This window comes from Aspergillus melleus (genome assembly GCF_016097325.1).
Source record: "Aspergillus melleus strain CBS 546.65 chromosome Unknown contig2, whole genome shotgun sequence".
Taxonomy (NCBI): Eukaryota; Fungi; Ascomycota; class Eurotiomycetes; order Eurotiales; family Aspergillaceae; genus Aspergillus; species Aspergillus melleus.
In genome coordinates this window covers 3707573-3729948 of record NW_025763371.1, presented here as the reverse complement: position 1 = coordinate 3729948, position 22376 = coordinate 3707573, and the positions used below count along the sequence as shown (strand labels likewise).

General features: G+C 40.6%; 2 protein-coding genes across 2 annotated transcripts; both read left to right on the top strand.

Moving 5' to 3' along the window:
* Positions 1-353: 353 nt before the first annotated feature.
* Positions 354-1690, top strand: LDX57_004114 (uncharacterized protein; the record flags this gene model as incomplete). Its single annotated transcript, XM_046085771.1, has 2 exons — positions 354-766; positions 829-1690. The coding sequence occupies 2 exons, from the start codon at positions 354-356 to the stop codon at positions 1688-1690; spliced, it is 1275 nt and encodes a 424-aa protein (XP_045941734.1).
* A 17389-nt stretch (positions 1691-19079) lies between these two features.
* Positions 19080-20816, top strand: LDX57_004113 (tetratricopeptide repeat protein; the record flags this gene model as incomplete). Its single annotated transcript, XM_046085770.1, has 1 exon — positions 19080-20816. The coding sequence occupies one exon, from the start codon at positions 19080-19082 to the stop codon at positions 20814-20816; it is 1737 nt and encodes a 578-aa protein (XP_045941733.1).
* Positions 20817-22376: the final 1560 nt, after the last annotated feature.

Here is a 22376-nt window from a genome sequence, read left to right as displayed (position 1 = left end):
TCACTTGTTTTATATATCGGTTCTTCCCCTTTAGGCGGATGGTGTGTGGAATCTGGACGCTTAATCGAGCTCTCGGGATAACGTCTTATGTAACCTCGGGCATCCAGCCAATCTCGTGTGTTACATAAGCGGCTGCTAATCCAATTAAAGACATCCTGTAGCCGCCGGAAAGTCAGCGATGGCCAAATGAGGGGTAAACTTACATCTCTGGCTGAGTTTCGTTAACGGTCATATCAATGACGGGTGCGCCTGCCTTCTCAGATGGAGTTTAAAAAAAATCTGTTCTCTAAATATCCAAAGCAGACCGAATCTTCCTTTCTATTCTCTACCGCTCATATAAGCCTCACATTGTGATGGCTGAAGCTTTTGGGATTGCGTCCGGGTTGGTCGGGCTGGCTGGCTTTGCTTTTCAAACTAGCAAATCACTCTACCAATTGGTTGAAAGCTTCAAATCTAGCAAAAGGGCAATCAGAGATCTACGAGATGAGTTACAGTCACTCAACGATGTTCTTAAGACTTTAAAGGGCACGGCGGCCGAACTCGAAGACGAACTAGATGCCTTGAAGCAGCCACTGTTGCGATGCGGCAGAATATGCCAAGAATTCGAAGAGATTCTGAAAAGTTGTACAAGCCATTCCGGTGTCGACCGGACGAGCTTCCGTGATTGGGCAAAATTGCGGTATATGGGTGGTGATATAAACAATCTCAGAACAACACTGGCCGGATACAAGGCGACAATCAGTATCGCCCTTGGAAGCGCCACTTTGTATGTATGCCTTTGCAGCTGCGCAGAAAGCTCTGATCTGACCATGAAATTTTATTGGCTAGTCGTCACGCCGCAGTCACTAGCAATGTTCTTGATGAATTTAAGCGGATGATTGATGAAGCTACATCAGATCTTCAGGACCATTTGCATGAGATCTACGAAAACCTACAGTTGCTTAATGAAGCTAGCGAGGGCCCTCTGAGCTCAGACTTAGATTCTAGAGTGATTGAAGAAGAAAAGCAGAGCACAGAGCAATGCTTGGATATTTGTGCCCAAGCCTCGGAATATATTGAAAGCCTGCAGGCTGGCATGTTGCACGACTCAGTCTCTACGCGCGATCTACCTGCCGAGTCCGCCCATAAGGAAAATGTGGAACCACAACACGCTAAGAAGGTCACGGCAGCCATGTTTCACGACTTTCAGTTGAAGCTCAATGCCAATTCGAATTCCCTCGAATCAAGGTTAGCAGAACTAAGAAGTCGCTTGGCAGAAGCTCAAAAGCGTCAAAAGATTTCCAAGGACGAAGCCACTAGGTTGGAAACGATGCAAGAGGAAAAGGATAGCGTCGAACAGTGTTTAAATATCTGTGCCGACGCATCTGATCTGGCAGGGAGCGCCCGAATTAATTCTTTTGAAGATGTCAATTCAGCCGACGACTCACGCCAGTTAATAGTCTCAACCATCGGGGACCTGATATCGGCAAAACGTATTGTCACAGGTAACCGGTCTGAACAATGGCTAGGGCAGATGTCGGACGATACAATTAGACATTTATCACAAACTCCCAGAACAGTTGTTGGGAACCTGGGAGAGTCGAAAGAAGGGACAAGCCAAGAAAAGAATACGGAGTTTCACAACCGGTGGGGTGCAGGTTATCCGCTTAAGACTAAATCTGAGGAAGGCCACGCTAGCTTTAGTCGTTAGATAACCTCAGTATTTGGTCACTCTGTCATTGTGACTCTTTGCTAGCATTGTGCTGTTTTTTTCATTAATATATTTAGCATTCAGGGCCTTTAGCTTACTTCATTTATCGGCCGTTATTGTTTTAGCCCGCTCTCCAATGCAATGGAGGCAAATATTAATATTCCTATAAATGGGACTAAAGTGAGGCTCTCCTTACCCATGCCCGTCTCAAACATTTTGCCGCTCAATACGAGATGAGGGAATTACGCGGCATTTGCATCTATAAGTTATTGCATATGCTTCGTGAATTCCCTCTCCACGAAGGACGAGTGGGAGATATCATCATGCTAATACGATTCGTCTTCCGAGACGATCAAGGAGATCCTCATAATACCAGTGTTATTCGAGTTTTAGTGGTTCATTTTACGACACACCATGGGAAGTTCTTTCTAAACAGCAAAGAATTTCAAGAGCTTCTGCTAGAGATATCACCGTTCTGCCGGCACTTTTTGATAACGCTGAGTGAAGCGCTCTGATACCTGCACTGTTAATTCTGGATGAAATTTTCGTCATCTAATAGTGGCTTGATGGGGTGCATATAGCTCTGGCAGATGGGTGTGTGGGCAAAAGCCAGCCGACTGAAAATGGCAAATACATGGTAAATCCACAAACACCTAACATGTATTGATTCTCTAGATATAGACTTCGCAATAGTCCCCAATATTGACGTGTCCTTAAGTAGAAGCAATTATGTGTTATTCTCTCACTCGAAACCAAAATTCGCAACAATAGAAAGGCTGCTTATTCGTGTCTGATTGCGAAAGCCGTATTCCATACCCTTGAAGACGACCAACTTATCCTTACAAAGATGTTTGATTACCTTCATTGCGCCGCCTGTGATGATTGTTATGAACCATGGTCCATCACAGAACAAGCTCAAGACGCCCCTAAGCAAACTGAATCAGCAAGGCCAAGCGAGACACCAACTATAGATAGTGCGAATGAAGGCAGTCAGGCCACACTTGCTAGTCAGTAGCTGCGTCGGTAAGTGAAGCCTGGAATTTATCGTTGGATACCCTACTGTCAGACTCATAACTGTCAGGCAAAATCGGATAAACAACAAAAGAAAAAACAGAAATGAAATTATTTGCATCAGCTATCTGCAAAACCTGATGAAGGAAACCCGTCCTGATGGGTGACCAATGGCAAGTAAATTACCATAGCACTTGGAAGAACTAGCACGAAACTCAGGAGGCAGCCAGAGGACCTTCTCACCATTCAATTCTATCCACTCTTGATAATCAATTGAGATACACATATCTGTTTGATTCGGATGGGGTCTGGTAATTTCACAACTGGACCGGATGTCTAGGCCACCAAAATCTGTGTATAGATATGAGCCATCATTGGAAAATCGAAGAGTACTGGCTGTCTTTGTAAAATAGGTCTGCTGGAGAACACCCGTCTCCGTGTCCCAGAGGCGTATTGTCTGATCAAAAGAGCTAGAAGCTAGCAGCCGGTCGTCAGGCGAGAAAGCCACTAATCTAACCAAGTCCAAATGGCCCTCGAGGATTTGCAAGAGTTCGCCCGTCGCCGAGTTCCATAGACGGGCTGTCCGATCACGAGAGCCGGAAGCCAGAAGCTTGCTGTCGAACGAAAAGGCTACTGATAAAATTGAACCTAAATGACCGTAAAAAGTCTGCTGGCACACGCCTGTCGCCGAATTCCAAAGACAAACGGTATGATCTTCAGACCCGGACGCTAACAACCGACCATCAGGCGAGAAGCTCACTAGACGGACCCAGCTCGTATGGCCATTAAGAATATACTGTAGTGCACCCGTCGCTGAGTCCCAAAGGCGAACTGTATGGTCCCCAGAGCATGACGCTAGGAGGTGGCCATCAGGTGAGAATACCACTGACCAAACCGAAGCTAAATGGCCCTTAAGGGTTTGCAAGAGGATACCCGTTTCTGTATCCCACAGGCATACTGTCCTATCAAAAGATCCAGAAGCTAGCAGCTGGCCGTCAGGCGAGAATACTATAGATTGTATCCACTCTGAATGGCCATCGAGAGTCTGTTGATGCACGCCTATCGTCGTGTCCCAAAGACGCAGATGACTTTTATCGGATCCCGATGCCAACACCCTACCATCGGACGAGAAGGCTATAGACGGAAATGAGCTCGAGTCACTCTTGAGAGTCTGTTGGACTGCGCCTGTCATTAAGTCCCAAAGGCATACTGTCCTATCAAAAGATCCAGAAGCTAGCAGCTGGCCGTCAGGCGAAAAGGCCACCGACTGAACACCATCTAAATGACCTCTAAAAATCCGCTGAGTCGCGCCTGTCGTCGAGTCCCAAAGGCGTACCGTCTTATCAGCAGAGCTGGATGCTAGCAACCTGCCGTCGGGCGAGAAGGCTACGGACCAAACCAAATCGGAATGGCCGTGGAGAGTCTGTAGGAGTGCACCTGTGACTAGATCCCAGAGTTGCACTGTTTGATTTTCAGAGCCAGATGCTAGTAGCCGGTTATTAGACGAAAAGGTCACTGACCAAACTGGAGCGGAATTCCCTTCGAGAATCTTCTCAAGTGCCCCTGTCTTTGAGTCCCATAGGCATACGGTCTGATCCTTAGAGCCGGACGCAACCAGCTGGCTATCAGGCGAGAAATCCACCGATCGTACCCAATTTCTATGTCCCTCGAGGGTTTTCTGGAGCGCACCCGTCGCTGAATTCCAGAGTCGGACTCTCTTATCATCGGAGGCGGATGCTACTAGCTTGCCATCCGGCGAGAATGTTACTGACCAAACTGGAGCTAAATGGCCCTCGAGAGTTTGCTTGAGAACACCCGTCTCCGTGTCCCAGAGGCGTACTGTCTTATCAAAAGAACCAGAAGCTAGCAGCCGACCGTCGGGCGAAAATGCTACTGACCAAACCGGTGCTGAATGGCCTTCAAAAGCCTGTAACTCTGCGCTCCACCTATCCTCAACTTGTGGTAGCTGAGATATCCAACTGGGAAGCTCTTTTTGGAATTCGACGCGTATTATCGCCATGAGAGGTGCAAAAACAAGACTTGCGCAATATATCTGAAGTGGAGCCTTGTCAACTACCTGGCGATTCTTAAGAACAAAGCGACGTGCATCTTGAAGAAAATCAGAAATTTCGGAGCGGGTGCCACCCTAAATCTTTCAGTGAGAGTCTTCTATAAACGTTCAGAGATTTCAGGGATCTTACAGACAAAACCGCCTTGAGGATGTTAAGCATTCCCACCACTTCCGATAGAAGACCCAACAGGCTCATTACTTCCACCCAGTGCAGGAAGTGCTCCTTGAAAAATAATGAAATAGCTTCTATGTTTAAAGAAGAAATATTGCTGTGTTTGAGATGGTGTATCCAGTAATGACAGGAGTATTCGAGCTCTGGTGGTAAAGATTGGCGGAGTAATTGGGGATCAATATCTGCTCTATGAGTGCCGGGGCTCTCTAAATTGCAGATATTCCTGTGCAGATGACTTCGCATGGTTTTGATACACATTTCAGCAATGTGCTTGTGCTTGCCTGGTTCATCCACGTGAAATCTGCCTTTGGATTGGACTAAGAAGTCTCGAAATGATGAATGTAGAACCCTTACCGGGAGATCTCTGTTAGTGGGGACATTCAGAACAGACCGGAATGAATACAACCGGTTGCTTATCTGATCCACCTGAATCCCAATAAAAATGGAAAGCGCATTTATAGAGAGTGGAATAGCGAGGAGTATGATAACACCGATAATTTCCTGGAACTCATGCAAGAGTTGTTGCTGCTCCGACTCATCGCTATCTTGGTCATCCAGGAGTCGCGTGAGGATTGGCAGATACGTCTTGTCCATTTTCGTTGCGTATTTGGCTTGGTCCTCCAGAAGCGCTGCAAGGCGTGATACAGGGTCCCATCTCAGGTTTCCGATATATCGACAGACAGTTGCAGCAGAGATGAACAGTGGTACCGACATTATAACCAGTTCTTGGATGACGCTATCGCCAGGCCAATCTCGACAAATATTTCTGTCGTGTTTGATTGTCATTAATTGGTCCCTCAAGAACAAGCGTATATCACACTCCGTCACCTCTTCAGAAAGTTCATGAAGAGCTAATTCCTGATAATCATCGTTCGCGATCTCTGAGAAGCCAAGGTGAATTGGAAGTTCTGGCCTGCTGGTCAAGAATATCCGAAGGCGAAATATGTGTACCTTCTGTAAAAGAGGAAGTAGTCGGACTATATTTCGTACATCTTGATCATGGTCACATTCATCCAAAGCGTCGATCACAATCACAGTGGTTTGAGGTTGCTGACCGAGTTGGTCAAGTTCGAGCAGCGGTTGAAGGAGGAGTTTGTCAAACTGCTCTCCGAGCGATTTCGAGGCAATTTGAGGGTCGTTACAGAGTACCCTCTGTATGGCAGAACTAAGCCCAGAAATCTTGAGCTTCAGTTGTGTTATGAGCGTTGGGAAGAACTTCTTGGTGTTTCCTCGATCCCCTTCACCCCTCTTGAAGAAAAAGCTCGCCCCGAGATGGTTGGTATTTTTGAGCGACTTTGCCACGGTCCGAGCTATTGTAGACTTCCCTGTGCCAGCCATCCCGCTGAGCCAAAACAGGGGTTTTTGGGACGGCGACATAGCCCATTCCATTATATTTTGGAGGAGGTCAACCCTCGTGCCTTCAAGACACTCGACTTCGTCTCGATTAGAAAAGGAGTCAAAACTTGCTTCCACCACGCATTCCAACTTTCCAAGATTCATATTTTGATCAACATGATTGATATTGTAGGCAACGTCACTTATAAGCGAACTGCGAAGCTTTAGTACGATCTTTAGCTTTATGTAGTCTGAAACACGTACGTTTGATCCAGTTGCAAAGATAAAAGAAATGAGGTTTTATATCTCTCAAACTTTTGAACTTCTCCATCTACCTCTGAACGCTGCAAGGGCCATCGCCAGGCACGAATCCCGAATCTTCTTATCGGTTTGTTCCCATTCTTTGACTCAAGCTTTTCGTTCAAAGCTCGAAGGTCTGAAAGGCAGTCGGTGATGTCACTGGTTAGCAGAGGTGAGCTGATTAATTTCCTTTTGTTGGAATGCTGGAGGAATCCGAGAAGGTCTTGAAGAACCCTTTGGAGACTTTCGATCGTTTTTTGTAATATAAGAATATCATCTCTTGCATTCTTCACCCGTTGAAAGTAGCCTCCACAAATTGTCACAAGGCTCCCTGCCACTTGAATGACCGCAATAATACTTGCTGCAGAGGAAATTCCATCCATTTCACAAACCAAACAGTATCAACACTTATTTCACAAACCTAGGTTGAGTGGTGACTATAGTGCGGTTGTTGGGTTCAGTGTTGTGTTTGGAAACTTAAAGAGGGGTGGGCGAGCCGCCCGGTGTGAGGCTGTGATTCAGTGTGCATTTTCAGGCGCCAATGTGACAAATCATATGTTCCCATGAAAACCTAAGCCCCCTTGGAAAGAGGCAAGCACCGCCACAGACTTAAGTGGACTGTGGTTTTTGTTGTATGACATGGGGTCATGGACTTTTCCTAGCCAAATGGCTGCCTTTAATCTACGAGAGCTACCGAATTTTTAATGAACGTAGTTTCAATTGACAATATGTACGTATTATTATAATCGCGGACTACGTCGAGGTCGAAAAGAGTACCGCAGGTGGCTAATCAGTTCCGATTGTGCCCTGTCAGCAGAGACACTGGTGCTTTCTGACTCGCCGCTCAATATGCTATGTCAGTTATTGCATGCTGAGCGACAGCGTCTTAAATCCTTATAGGCCAGAATAATCCGGTCTTTGGTATTCTTCATTTGGCTGTAATAAATGCTTTGTAAAATATCTTTTTTTTTTTGCGAAAATCGAACAACAATCTCATTCTATGTATAATCATTATTTTGTAACACAACAAGCTTTCGTTTTTCGATAGACGACAGTGATCCGCGTTTTGTAGAAGATTATATCTAATTAGATCTTTTTCAAATTTCGACAGAATTGATTGATGCCGACAAATGACGCATTAATTTTTTCGTAAAAAGTAACTTGATATTTTTTTAAAACAGTGTCAAGATCTAAAACAGTTGATTATTGATCATTTAGAAAACGGAATATCTCACAGCGATTGGAAAACATTCAGTTTTGCGAATATCAATAGATAATGTTGTTCTGTTTAAATATCACGAATAATAAAAATTAAAAAATAAGATTGGATTAATATTTTTCGAATAAAAGCTATCATATTAAAAAGTGAATTTTGTTAAAATATTGTTTTTATCAACGTTCTTTAGATTTTGTATTTTCACATGCGAGAATACGATTTATTTATTCTGTGTTCAATGAAAGTTTCAAATGGATTCTGTTACATTGAGACAATCGATTGATTGTGTATGATTTGATAAAATAATACATTCAATTTAATTTGTTTTTAAATCTGTATCAGATTCTGTTTCGACGCTTTGAGCAAAATAATATAATGTAAACTTTTTTGAATTTTTATCGAAAATGATTTTATGATATATGTTTTGGCCTGGACATGCATGATTAAAAGATTTCGAATAATTATATCGATTTAGCTTTGTTATATAAATACTATTTGTTCTTTTTTTGGCTGATGTAAACAACTAAATTTCGATTATAATATTTTGACAAATTGTGAAGTGTGAATCGACATATCAATATTTTTTGAAGATTTGATTCAATAGATTTTCATCAGCATCATTTATAATAAAAACTCTCTCGAAAGGAATATCGGACAACGGCGGGCCGTTGTTGTTTAGCATTAAGTTTTGATTTTTAGATTATATATTTTTCGTTTTTGATTCTGATTCAGCTGGTGCCAAGTTTTCAATTAACGAATTATGCATAGATCTAATATATTCCAAATCTTTTAAAGATTCTTTACGTTCAATTCGGTGGTTAGCTTGCGGTTTTGATAAAAATAGATTAAGCAAAAGTTCGTTTTTAGATTTATATTCGAATAAATAATCTAATTACATTAAAACATCTGTTTTCTGCTGCGCTTTATCCAGTCTCAAATAATATTGTGCATCAAAAATTTTATCTATGGAACGTTTTAAGTCTATAATGTTGTTGTTAATGTTTTCTTCGATATCACATGTTAGAAAAAGATTATGAGAATGTGTTCTCGGTAGTAGTTGTAAAAAAATAAATAGAGTTCTTGAATCATTGATCGAATCTCATAGAAATTTTAGTTCTTTGTCAAAACTATGAAGAGACTCTGGATTTTTGAGGATATCGATATTTTTTTATGAAAAAAATTTTTGTTCGATAATAAAAACAGGTCTTTTTGCTGGTAGCGGTTTGATATATTTAACAAACAATATTGAACTGAAATAATCATAATCAATCTCAACAGATAAAAAATGATTATTTTCGCGCAAATGGAATCTTTTTTTCGAGATGTCCAAACTATAAATATTGTATGTGTCTAATAAAAGAGAAAGACTTGCAATAGAATCTAATCCATTTGATTATATATCATATATTTTAAAGATCATTGTTTATGTGTATTAAACATCTGCATGATATTAGCGATTTACTACAATGCATCAATGTTTTTCGAATAAGATATAAATTGTATTGAAAGAACGATCGTGTGTTTTATTATCGCAAATAAAATTATTTGTAAAAAAAAAAGATATTGTCGGAAATTGCTATCTTATTGTTATTTAAATAATCTTTGTTTGTTTGTCCATTATCGAGCGCAAGCGTAAAATTCAATATTAAGTGTAAATTGAATTGATTTTTTTTAGAGAAACAAAATGGATTAGAATCAGACTTGTAAAAAAGAAAAATGTTCATGTTGTATGATCTTGTAGATTTGACAAAAGAAAACAAATATAATAAAAAATTTAATGAAATTGTCATGTTCAAGATTGGAATGGGAACTTGCATTTTTAAATATGCAGACGGAAGACCAATTAACCACATTTCTATCCAAATTGTTATGGATCAATATTAAATAAATTACGCGCAGGCATCTTATCGACTCCAATATTAAAAATAATCAAACACTAAATTGCGTGATCATACATATTTTGTTTGATCACGTTGCACAATCAATCAAATAAAATCATATCTTTATTTTTACATTTGTGTGAATAAATATTGAAAACACGCCCAAATATAAATCGACTGAAAATATTTTTTGATTGATATTATAAACAAATAAAACAATTTCTGTGCGAGTTTCAATTTGAATATAAAAGAATACATTTCGCGATCAACTGTTAGATAACATACAAACAGTTATTGCGTCATAATTAAGTCATTAGATAAAACATGACCAAATTGGGAAAACGATAAAATTAGTTATTGGGTTTGAATGAAGATAAAATCAAAAATGTGACTATTTGTTTCGCTTAAGATGGCAATGCAACATGGTCGAATGTCGAATAACAAATTTTCGTTTCATTAAATTATTTAATAGTATTTTAAGAGAAGATCGTTTAGATTGTTTAGATCGAGAAATTTTGGGCTAGAATCCTACTCACTCTGCTCCAAAAAATGTCAAAGAAAGAAAAAGTGAATTGGTTTTATTGATTGTCAACATAGTTTTCAAATGAATGTGATAAATATATTGAAGTGAATGAGCAGATTGCAAATTGATCTTATGATTATATAAAAGTTTATTTGTTAACTTTTTAGTAAAATCCTCTTTCAAAATTAAAAAAACACAGAAATTAGCATGGCTGTAATTTCATTTTAGTCTTTTAATAATATTATTAGTTTCCGGCGTAGTCCGTTTAGAAAGCATATCTACAGGAAGTACAGAAAATCGATGTTTCATTATTTTATTAACAGATGACAAATCTGGTTTTCGACAATTGCCCCAACAAAATGAGATTCAATTAATTAAAAGTAGGATAAAATCGATTGAACGCAAATATCGAAAAAATGGTTAAACGAATATAATCATAATCAAAGTGCGCATTGTAATCTGATTTCTGATTTCAAGATTGATCAAAATTAAAATGTATTTTTATTTTTCGATATCAACTGTAAAGTACAATTTCAATATATTTTGATAACAAGATAAAATGTTTTTTGACTAATGAAAAACATAATTGATTCTGTAATTAGAATATCTTGTTCGGATTATTTTTTGAAAAAATGACGCTAGAAATCACGTTAAGATTGTCTTTTTAACGTCAGAGAGATAATGAAGATCGATTATAATGAAAAGACAACTGTCGATATAAAAAATGTGAGATTTATAATATAAAAATTATTTAACAATCAATCCGACGTCAGTCTGGATTAAGATTTCAACATGCAAACGGGCGATAAAGATACCGCACCTTATCACCTGACCACCGGCCCCACCTGACGACCGCTTTTTCCCATATAAAATACCCCAAAATCACTAACTTTAAAGAGCTACAGTTCAACGAAAATAAGAGATATTAGATTTATATTTTATATTTAGATATAGAATATATTATATCTTTTTAATATAGTAAAAATATAATCTTTATACTAATTCTTATATAGTTTTATTCAAGTTAAATATAGGCGTTTTTAGAAAAGAATTAAAAGATTAACTTAATAATAATATATTAATAAATTTAATATTAATGAATAGATAATGGTATTATACGCTTAAATTAAAATAATATATTATATTATTTTAAAAAATATCGAAAAAAGTATAAAATTATAATAAAATATAGCAAATAAATAAAATTAATTAAAAAATTAATTATATAATATAGATTTAGAGATATAATAAATATTTAAATTAGAATTAAAGTATTTCAAATATAAATATTATAATTATAATTAAAAAGTATATTATATTTTCTTTATTAGTTATAAATAGTGAAAAAAGAATAAACTATTTTAGAGAGGATTTAATTAAAAAAAGTTAATAATTTAATGGAGCTAAAAATTATATAAAAATATCAAAAATTAACATTAAGAGTTCTAAATATAGGCCTCTTAACTATATTTTAAATTAATTATTATTTATCTTAAAATCTTAAAAATACAATATAAAATACAACTTAGTAATATCTAAATAAAACTATAGTTACTAAGTAATTTTTACTTTTTCATATAAATAAATATAATAAAAATAAATATAATCCTTTACGCTATTTAAATTTTAAAAATATATTTATTATAGAATAGTAATTAAAAGTTTTAAAATAAAGATAGTTTTTAAAAAGAAAACTAAACAAATATTATTAGATTAATAAATTTTTAAATAATTTTTATAATAATATATAAAATAAATATCTATATTTAAAGCTAATACTTTATTTTTTTATTATTAATTTTATATTACAATAGAATTCAGATTTTTAAATATAATTATTAAAATTTAAATTATTAAAAAACATGGCCTTTTAATAGAAGATTAAAAATAAATATAATTATTTTTATAGTACTTTTTATTATTTACTTTTATAATAGTATCCTCTTTATATATATATCTACTAATCCTTTAGTATTATAATATAAAGACTGTTATCTTTAATTATTTAAAAACTTAGCTTTTATATATATATTTATAACGCGATTTTGAAATATATTTTATAATAATCTTATAGAACCAGCCTTACAAATTATCTACTTAAAATATCTTTTCAATATCTCTTATTTTCGTTGAACTGTAGCTCTTTAAAGTTAGTGATCTTGGGTTATTTTGTATGGGAAAAAGCGGTCGTCAGGTGGGGCCGGTCGTCAGGTGATAACGTGCGGTAAATGATTGTCCGATTGCAAAATGGATTGGTTGAAAAAAACAGAAAACAGTGTCATCAACAAAACGGCTGAAGTCGGACTTAACGACGGATAATTGTAAAATAGAACGTTATAAATACGCGAGGCCATGGGCAGTAGATTTTATAATGACACGGGACCGGGCGGTAAAAAGCGGCATTTCCGGGTTGGGCGAGGCCGTTTCCAGCTTCGCCGGCCCCTAAAGGCAAATAACATAAAATATTTGTTTTAAATCTTTTTTCATAAATCACTTTTCATTCGTTCCGACGTTTTTTGAGATCCATCTAAAAATTAATTATTTTAACATATTTATAAATGAAATCTTTGAAATTATAAATATTAACATTAAAAATATAAACTATCATACGTTACATGTCATTGAACAAAACGTAAAAAAAATCTTTTTTTTAATTCTTTGCATCAATCTATTTCTTTATTGTCAAATATTAGAATTCTAAAATAAAAATATAATAATTCTTATAATCCTATATCTAAATCATATTAAATTTATAACAAATATTTCTTGTTCGATTGAGATCCACAAAGATGTCTTTCAAATGACGCAGAATATCATTAAAATTGAAATAATTTTAAAACTCAAAACACGAAGATATATGTCAATAAATATCTTTTTCACAATAATTAATTACATATGCAATTCAAAATTTAACAATAATATAATAATCGACATTAACAATCATTTTTTGATTAATTGTAAATTGTCAATTATCAAAGTTCAGATCATTTTCATTATTCAATATAAAAAGATCGAGAATCTTGATGATTCAAAAGATCGATTAATTTTTATTTTAATTCTCAACAAAAATCCATTTAATAGCAATGATATTTTGTTTAATGATCAATCTCGCGATATTTTTTTACATTTTTTTAATAATCTTTTAATAACAATTAATCTCTTTGATTTTTATTTGATTTATAATGATTATTACTTTGTAAACTACTTGTGGATTTTTTTTAATTTTCAATATAAATCTTTCCTTGATCATGTAAGATCTTTTGTTTATATTTAAAATCTGTACAAAATCATGAAACTTTTCTATTTCAATTGATTCATCTTTTAATTAATCTCTCACAATCTATGCATTTAAGACTTTAATAAATTCATCTTGCTCTGCAAAGACCCGAAAAAAAAATTCAGAATAATTAGATTTATTCTTAAATTAATTAATCAGTTTATTCAATGTAATTTGGATGTTGTGTTGTTGTATCACAAAAAAAAACTTCAAATAAATTACAAGACTTATTATTGACTAATAATACAATAATACGTTTTAAACGCGTTTATTTGAAATAAAAAAGAATAAAAGGATGGGAAAATTATGTGACAATTTATAAAGAAACTTAATAAAGACAAATTTGTTTATAACTCGTAATCAAACAATTTTTTCATGAAAAAAAAAGAAACTATCTAACAGGGGATTCTAGGGCCCTTATATGCTAACAAGGCCCAACTAAATATAAAAACCTTCCATTCTCCAATCAAGATTGTTCATCAAGATGTCGAAGCCTTCCTTTAGTCTTACTGAAACGATCTCTCTGCTCAACCGAAACCTCCCTGTGGCCGTTCTAGGCAGGCGGTCAGTCAGGTCACATGCTCAGCCGAGCCGGGGCGTGACAATGGGTAAGATGGGTTGGATGGGAGAAATGGAGGGAGGTGTTGCCTAAACAGCTACAAAGGCGCAGCACCTCTAGTGCAGGCCGGCCGTTTCAGGAAGTGGGGTAATAGACCAATGATTTGTTGTGTTTTCCGTGTTTAGAGGGGGAAAGTTACAGTAAGTGGAGTAGCCAAGTAGGTCGCGCCGGTCGCCGGGAGTCGTCGGGCGACGCAGATGCCATCTAAAGCGCACCCAGGGAGGTCGCGCGACGGCGCCGGCGATCGCCAGGGTCGCCGGTTTAGAGGCACCCACCCGACTATTGACTGCACACAAGCCACACGCCGGCCGGTTAGTAGTTGGGTGGGTGACCACCAGCGAATCCCGGCTGTTGTATGTTTTTGCTTCTTCTGCCTTTTCGCCTACATTTCTCTATTTTTTAGCCAAATATTATTAGATTTACATCGATAACGAGCCTATCTTACTTACACAACAAATGACCCCACACTAATTAATAGAAACATTAGACCTGTCAACACGGTTCGAATATTCCCCAACGCCGGCAACACCACAAGAAATTTGAACGTCAATTTATAATTCATAGTACAATTGGAAGTGGGACCTGCTTGACGAGTCGAAAATCAAACCAAGGTCTGCATTCTTCGCATAGATTGTACTGCAAGAAATTATCTTATCAACCGCCGTGAGAACGTTGTTGAAAGCGTTTCACACATCTCGTGAGATCTTTGCTGATGACAACGCGCGAATCCGGGCTCCCCAGTACCAGAAACAGATAGGAACTGGCACCAGGGCCACACAAAAGCGGCTAGAATGGTAGTGGCATGAGCGACTCCGAGACCTTTTACCATCTTATTTGCGAAGAGAGGGAAAGCAGCACCGAAATCACTCCGCATCGATCCATTGATCCCCATTGCACTGTTTGCCATGCTTGTGTAGTTGTCGACAATGTAGTTGAATCATTGGATGAACAGCAAGTACATGCCACAGCCAATAAAGGAGATGGCAAATATAGGGATAGGGCTTAGCCATGAGATTTTGGGCGTGGCTGTCCAAGGCAAGCCAGAACATGCCCACGGGCACCATGATGCCTCCGACAATCATGGGTGGCATTCGGCCCTCCGGGATAAAGGTTCCATTGGGAGCGCGACAATGATGACGGAATTAGACCTGGTTGTGTATGATTAAGCCGATAGTTCCACCGCAGATCATGGCGAGCAGAGGAGGATATTTCAAACTGATAGACCAACCGCGGTCTTCCCCAAATGCAACTGGATACGTCTGATAGAACGGGAAGAGTACACCGTAGATGAAAGATTGATAGAGGGTCAAAAGCTGAGTAGGCCATTTTCGACCAAATCGCTCTGAAAGAGGACCAAATGTAAGAAAACGAAAGATATAGCCCTAAATATACACATTAGTCTGCTTCTCACAGTGAGACAGTTGAGCAGATGCAATGTACAGGCCAGGCCAACGTACTACAAGGAATAAAGTCGTTCCTAGCACCGCAACCTGATGACTGATATTGAACTCCTGCATAAATTTCTCGTTCCCAGTTTCGAAAATTCTGCTAGTCACAGTCCCGATTAAATTCCTCTCGAAATCGACTAGGGCGGGATGATTGCTTTCACGATCGGTCGGATGGGCCACTGTCCCGCTGAAAAGACTCATTATTTGGTATTTGGATTGGATCGAGTGTTGGTAGTAATAAATATATATCAACTTCTCATGTAAATTGTCGTTTTTATATAAAAACAACAAGTGGAGTCACCTTTGTTCCAAATCTTTGATGTCAGTATCTGGACATTTTCACTCGGTTGTCTCCCCGGGCACATATATACATCCTTTACTTGCCGGAAGGAAGATAATGAGCAGCTCGTCAAGACCGTATACTCTTATGTCCATCATATTGATCGAGATCTAATTCCTCTTGTCCAAACTGTCATTTAGCCGATCGATGTATACAATCGGGTACGATGGGACACGCCGGTGCACTGTAATGGGATCGCCGGGATCATTCCCCGAAGAGGGGGCCGAACTCCGTCCGGTGTCTGAACAAAGGCCGAGTTGCCGACAGGTGACCTCGGAGACTAACCGGTCTGGGAAGTGTATCTCTAATATAAATAAATCCAAAATGAAGCAATGATCAGCTAGAAATACTGGCCAAAAAAAGAATAGAAAAAAAGGAATATAGCAGAGCAGAACTTTCACATTTTATCGTTATGAGGTAGAGTTGGATGTGGTGTGGTGTTGGTTCCGTAACTACACAATAGCCCCAATGACATGTAAATATTTCACCAGGTGTCTTGGGAAGAGTATCCTTCGAATTGACGTAAGGTGAACACCAGCTCCTCAATTTTTTTCTGGTATTTTTACGCAGTAGTAACCTTACAGTACGCCACAGGGGTAAATAAAAAAAAAACAGAAAAAGAAAATCTCAATCAACCTTAGAGCTTTCATAGAGCCGCTCTGCCTCCTTGGCCATGGTTCGCATTCCCTCGAAAATTGTATCTGCCTCAAGAGACCTCCCAGAAGTTTTAATCCAAGTTCCGACTCCTCAATCAGCCGTTCTGTACCTTGTACGTCGGTCGTGGCACTCGGCCGATCCAGAAGATAAATGTGACCGTCTTAATTTCCAGAACATGTGACATCACGAACAAGCCACAGTACCATGGACATTGCGCGCACGCCCTGCATTTGACAACAGGCCATAATGGGTATAGAGCGAGGAGAAGCTAAAGGTCGCCGGGAAGGCTAAGCCCGATGGGTCTCCACATCAGAGGTATCAGAGTACATCGGGATCGGCGAAGGAAGCCGGCGGAAGACACGAGAGATCACAAGGGAGGAATGAAGGCAGATCATGAAGGATTCTTGCTCGGTGAAAGGGAATAAAGCCCTTAGCTCACTGATTCGACCCATGGATAAGCGGGGCTGGCTTTCTGTTCGGGATAGTGACTGGAATGTGTCAACAGCGAGAAGATCGCAATGCTCATTCGAAATAATGGGTCGATCTAAGAAAGCATTGATTCGGTGGAGTGTAAGATGGGAGGTGTGAATGAGGGCATTGAACACCGCCCATAAGTTGCGAGAAGCATCTGCTTCAGCGCCTTGATAGTTGGTTACGCAGCGGAAGCTATGTACCTCAGCTGCGGGTTCCACAATGCAAGAGTCTATACTTTGGATATCAGACCATATAGCGCGAGAAGTTGCTGCGTCGTTGTGGGTTACTCGGAGGAGTTGGCGCCCAAATCGTGCAGCTACAGAAGAGAGTTGATTGTGCCTTTACGAGAGGTGGCCATGGCTATGACATTGAAGAGATTGGTACATATTTTGGGACTAGTGTGGGCCTGGGGCTGGTCTGCTTACCTCTCGGCAGCCTCTTAATTCAGGGAATTGCGTTGTGATACGGGGATCATCGAATGCAATAACTGGAACCTATTTGGGTCAGAACGTGGATTCCTACTGTGGATCATCTTCATCGACTGACCGATGCATTCAAAATCAAAGACTGGTAGACAATAAACGACTTCTTCAGTCAATACGATGTGTGATAGCCCAGTGATAAAGATTCGTCGGGGAATACGACATACAGTGGACCACCAGCACCGACGACGTGCATCCAAGCAACTCGTTTGCCCGTCTTCTGTATGTAGGTTCATTGCGATAGTCAGAGCCTTGTTGGCTCGGACCCTCATCTTTGGAACATTCCCATGCCGGCAATATTCATAGACACCGAGTAGTGCCAATGAAAGAATAGGCTCTATCAGTTGAGGAATCCCGCAATGCAAGGCACTTCGAGGGCCTTTTGCTAGATCAATGTGGGATGGAGATCCAAGCCTTTCCTCTAGGGACTCAAGCGCAGAGCGTGCGAGCAAATCGGCAAAGGAGCGCCGCAGTGCGACAGCGTGGCCTTCTCCTGTGACGAGTGCATCGCCTGGTGGAGGTATTAAAACCAAGATCGCGGCAGCAGCGAGCCCAAGAGGCGAGGTAGGGCAGGACGGTGGATCAAAAGCGTTCGCGTAAAATGAGCGAATATGCAGACTCTCGCATTTGTCTTCGAACTGCAGTATTGCAGGGCGAGGTAGAAGGGCAAATACGGATGGATAAAAACGTAGTATGCGTTTATGCTTGGGAAATCAAAAAATGATCAGTCTTCCAGCTCGGTGAATGGTTTTATAGATTCCACAAACAGGTCTTCATCGCAACGATATGCTCTAATGGTTTGAGTAGAGAATTCTAAAGCAGCCAGTAGCTCTTGTGCTTTATTTATCTCAATGACTGGCGTTGGAAACCGAACGTCACAATTTTCCAACAATGTATTGGGCGTACGGGGACCCGGGTCAACGCGTGAAAATGATGAACACAAAGAGGAAGCCACAGTGGATCTGACAGAATGAACGACATTAGCATGATTCGACTGTAAGTGAGCTCATTTCTGAGCAAGTTGCTGAGCTGCCAGAGGGCCTCGTCGGGCGCCACCTCGCCGGCTGGGTTGAAATCGACATTCTTCCTGGCGGCTGGAGCACTGTGTTATGGTTAACGTGAATGCCAGTCAGTTTTCTGGGAACAAATCTCATCTCACGCTCGAACATGGCTTCTGCCCATCACAGCGAGTCTTCGAGGCTCGGCTGTTATTATCATCAATATGGAGCCCCTCGCATAAATCTCCGGAGATCTCACATACCAAGCCAGACATGCGACCTTCACTAGCCGCGAAGTCGGGTGCATCATGAATGCCTTTTTCTGCAATTTCCCCGTCTCTCTTTGTTTGTCGAGAAGAGGGTGAAGAGGGGCAGATTCGGCGTCTTCGGTCTTTGATCCGTCGGAATCGCCACTTTTCTCCGGCTCCACTTGGTCTCTCTGGCGCCATTCATTACCTTCGACCTTCGAGCTACTAGGTATTTAAGACCCTGCTGTTTGTACAATTAAATCTCCGTCACTCTTATATCTCCCCTTCCTCTTCTTCATCAACACCATCAGAGTCTCACTTGGGCTACGACTATTAGCATGGCTCAAGGAACGATCACCCCTGTGTCGGCCAGCGCCGAATACTATAACCTGGGTTCATTTGGCCATCCCATCACAACAACTAGCCCCGACACCCAGACTTGGTTCAACCGTGGCCTCATCTGGGTATATTCTTTCAATCATATGGAAGGCGCATATTGTTTTGAACAGGCAATTGCGCATGATCCTGAATGCGCGATGGCTTATTGGGGCCTGGCATATGCCGTGGGTCCGAATTATAACAAGCCATGGGAAAAGTTCGACCAAGGCGACCTTCACACCTGCGTGCAGCGCGGATACGATGCCTCTCAAAAAGCGAAGAAATACGCCGTGAATGCAACTCCGGTCGAACAAGCGCTGATCGAAGCGATGCAATCTCGATACCCCACCAACCAGCCGGCCGAGGATTATGCTGCCCTGAACAAGAGCTATGCCGAAGCTATGAAACCGGTGTACGAGAAGTTCGGTCGCGATCTTGACGTGGCGACAACTTACGCAGACGCGCTGATGAACATGACTCCCTGGGCGCTATGGGATTTGTTTACAAGCCAGCCGAATCCTAAAGCTCCCACAATGGAGGTGAAAGCCGTGCTTGAGAAGGCGCTCGGGCAGGTGGCCGACGGCGCATATCTCAACCCTGGATTGCTTCACCTTTATATCCACTTTATCGAAATGTCACCCACTCCTGAACTTGGAATCAACGTTGCCGACCATTTACGTGACCTGGTTCCCGATGCTGGTCATATTAACCACATGCCTACGCATTTGGACATCCTCATCGGGGATTGGAGGCGCTCCATCTCTTCAAACCACCGGGCAACGCTAGCGGATGAAAAATACTTCCATAAGCAAGGGGCGAAGAATTTCTACACCTTCTACAGAATGCATGACTATCACTCCTTGATCTACGCCGCGATGTTTGCAGGCAAATCCAAAGTTGCCCTTGACGCGGTCACGCGTATGGAATCGACGGTGCCGGAGGACGTGCTTCGAATTCAGTCCCCACCCATGGCTGACTGGTTGGAGCAGTTCATGCCCATTCGCCTACATGTTATGGTGCGCTTTGGTATGTGGGAAGAGCTTAAGCAGAAGGAGCTTCCTCATGATCAGTCACTCTATGCCGGGACTACCGCCACCACTCACTATGCTCGAGGCATTGCATTCGCCGCCACTGGAAACGTGTCGTCGGCCCGAGCGGAACAAGAGCTCTTCAAGCAAGCGTGGTCCCGGGTGCCTGAGACGCGTCGCGCGTATAACGGCAAATTTGTCGACGTGCTCAAGGTCGCTGAGGCCATGCTGGAAGGAGAGATTGAGTACCGCTGCGCCAACTACACACAGGCCTTTGGTGCTCTTCGTCGTGCGATTGACCTCGAAGACAAACTGCCGTACAGCGAGCCTTGGTCATGGATGCAGCCTGTTCGTCACGCTTACGCTGCCTTACTGATGGAGCAAGGTCACTTGGAAGAGGCAGCACAAATATACCGTGCTGACCTGGGCTTGGATAAGTCTGTTATCAGACCGCGACGCCATCCGAATAACGTCTGGTCCCTTCAAGGCTATCACGAGTGTTTGATTCGCCTAGGAAGGATAGACGAGGCTGCTGTTATTGAGCAACCGGCTAAGCTTGCTCTTGCAGTAGCCGATGTTCCGATCAAGGCGTCATGCTTTTGCCGTTTGGACACCTCCCAGGCGCCGCAGGTCCTTGGCGGAGGCTGCTTGAACGGCAAGTGCTGTTGAATGATTACAGGGCTTTTTCTGTAGTTTTTCGCCAGGAATGTTCCAAATCCTAGATAGCGTTTGTTTACACTTCAATTAGTGCCGAAATTCCACGATGTATTCTACATATATCATGGCTTAGATAGACAATTCTTAACTCATATTGGAGTCGATGCACAATTACTGATTCCCACGTTCCAGCTCGGTTTTATTTCGTAGGCGATACCCTAATGTGGGAAGGACGATGTTCTAATGGGCTGGGATTTGGGTCGATCCTGTGATAATCGGATGAAAAATTTTGAAAGGTGACTCTGATCAAGATCGAAGCGCAGTACTGAGCAAGATGTTCTGCTCTTCCATTATCAACAGTCCCCGATCAGCTTATCGGAAAATTATCCGATATCATGAATGTGGGCTAAAGTGTGAATATTTATATATTGCTACACATACATCCTTGAATGAGAAGATTTTGTCGAAACAAAGACTTGTCTTTGATTCTTACTTTGTGAATCAGTCCCAGTGGTTATCTATAACCTCGGGTTCACCGATACAAATTTGCATAAACTACTGGACAATAAGGTTTATGTGGCTCATGGAACTGCGTATGGATCGGAGCATCCAGGATGGTTTCGTTTGGTGTTCTCGCATCCCACGCCATGGCTGGGAGAGGCAATGAATCGCATTGTTAAAGTTCTGCGACAAAGTCTGATGCTTCCTTCTGTCCGATAAGTGGCATTGCTCGTTCTTCCTTGTCTTCAGACATGTTACTTTGTGGCTGCTCTTGAATGATTCTTGCATTTGATCCGTTTTTCTTTTTGTAGTTGTTTAGACTCGTCTTTCTGCCCCCCATAAAAAGAGTAGGTATCTAGCAAGAATGTGCCTAAGGGATGAGACGGGCAGTGATTTATGTGAAACCCTTCTAACTAAACAAAGGTACATTTGTTATATTGCTTAGCTAGCTTGCTGTACGGCCTTTGATCGGGAATGACTGAACAAGGGAAAAAAAAAAAGAAAAGAAAAGAAAAGGCGAAAAGGAAGCATCTCGGAAGAGAAATTCACTGCGGAATGAAGGAGGGGTGTTTTTCTGGGTAATGTACAGTGGAATATCTATTGCTGCCAAATACTCGGCCGATCCCGCATCATAATTTAGCAGTTGGAGATGACCACCAGTATATCCCGGCTATTTTTTGATTTTTCCTTTGTTACTTTTCCTCAGTGAATTCCTGGGTGGTCTACGGAGTATGTTTGCATGTTTGAATGATTGGTAAAATAATCTATAATTGATGGGCTGTTTGGTACAAGAAATCGGTAACAACTCATGCGCACTATATATAATCCTTGCAGAGGGGAGTTATGGGAAGAGAATGACTCCAGTTGACATCCCATGTTACAGGTAGATTCTGGTGTACGTGAGATTATTCTGCTGTGTTCTTTTGTGACTTTCCATACTACCTAAAATGCGCCCAACACCACTTCAAAGCTTGGTTCTCTCCCTTGGCTCGCCGGCCCACGTGGGTGAAATCGTCGAGTTTATTGAGCTAGACAGGCTTGCTGTATAAGATGTTACGATTCCGCAGTAAT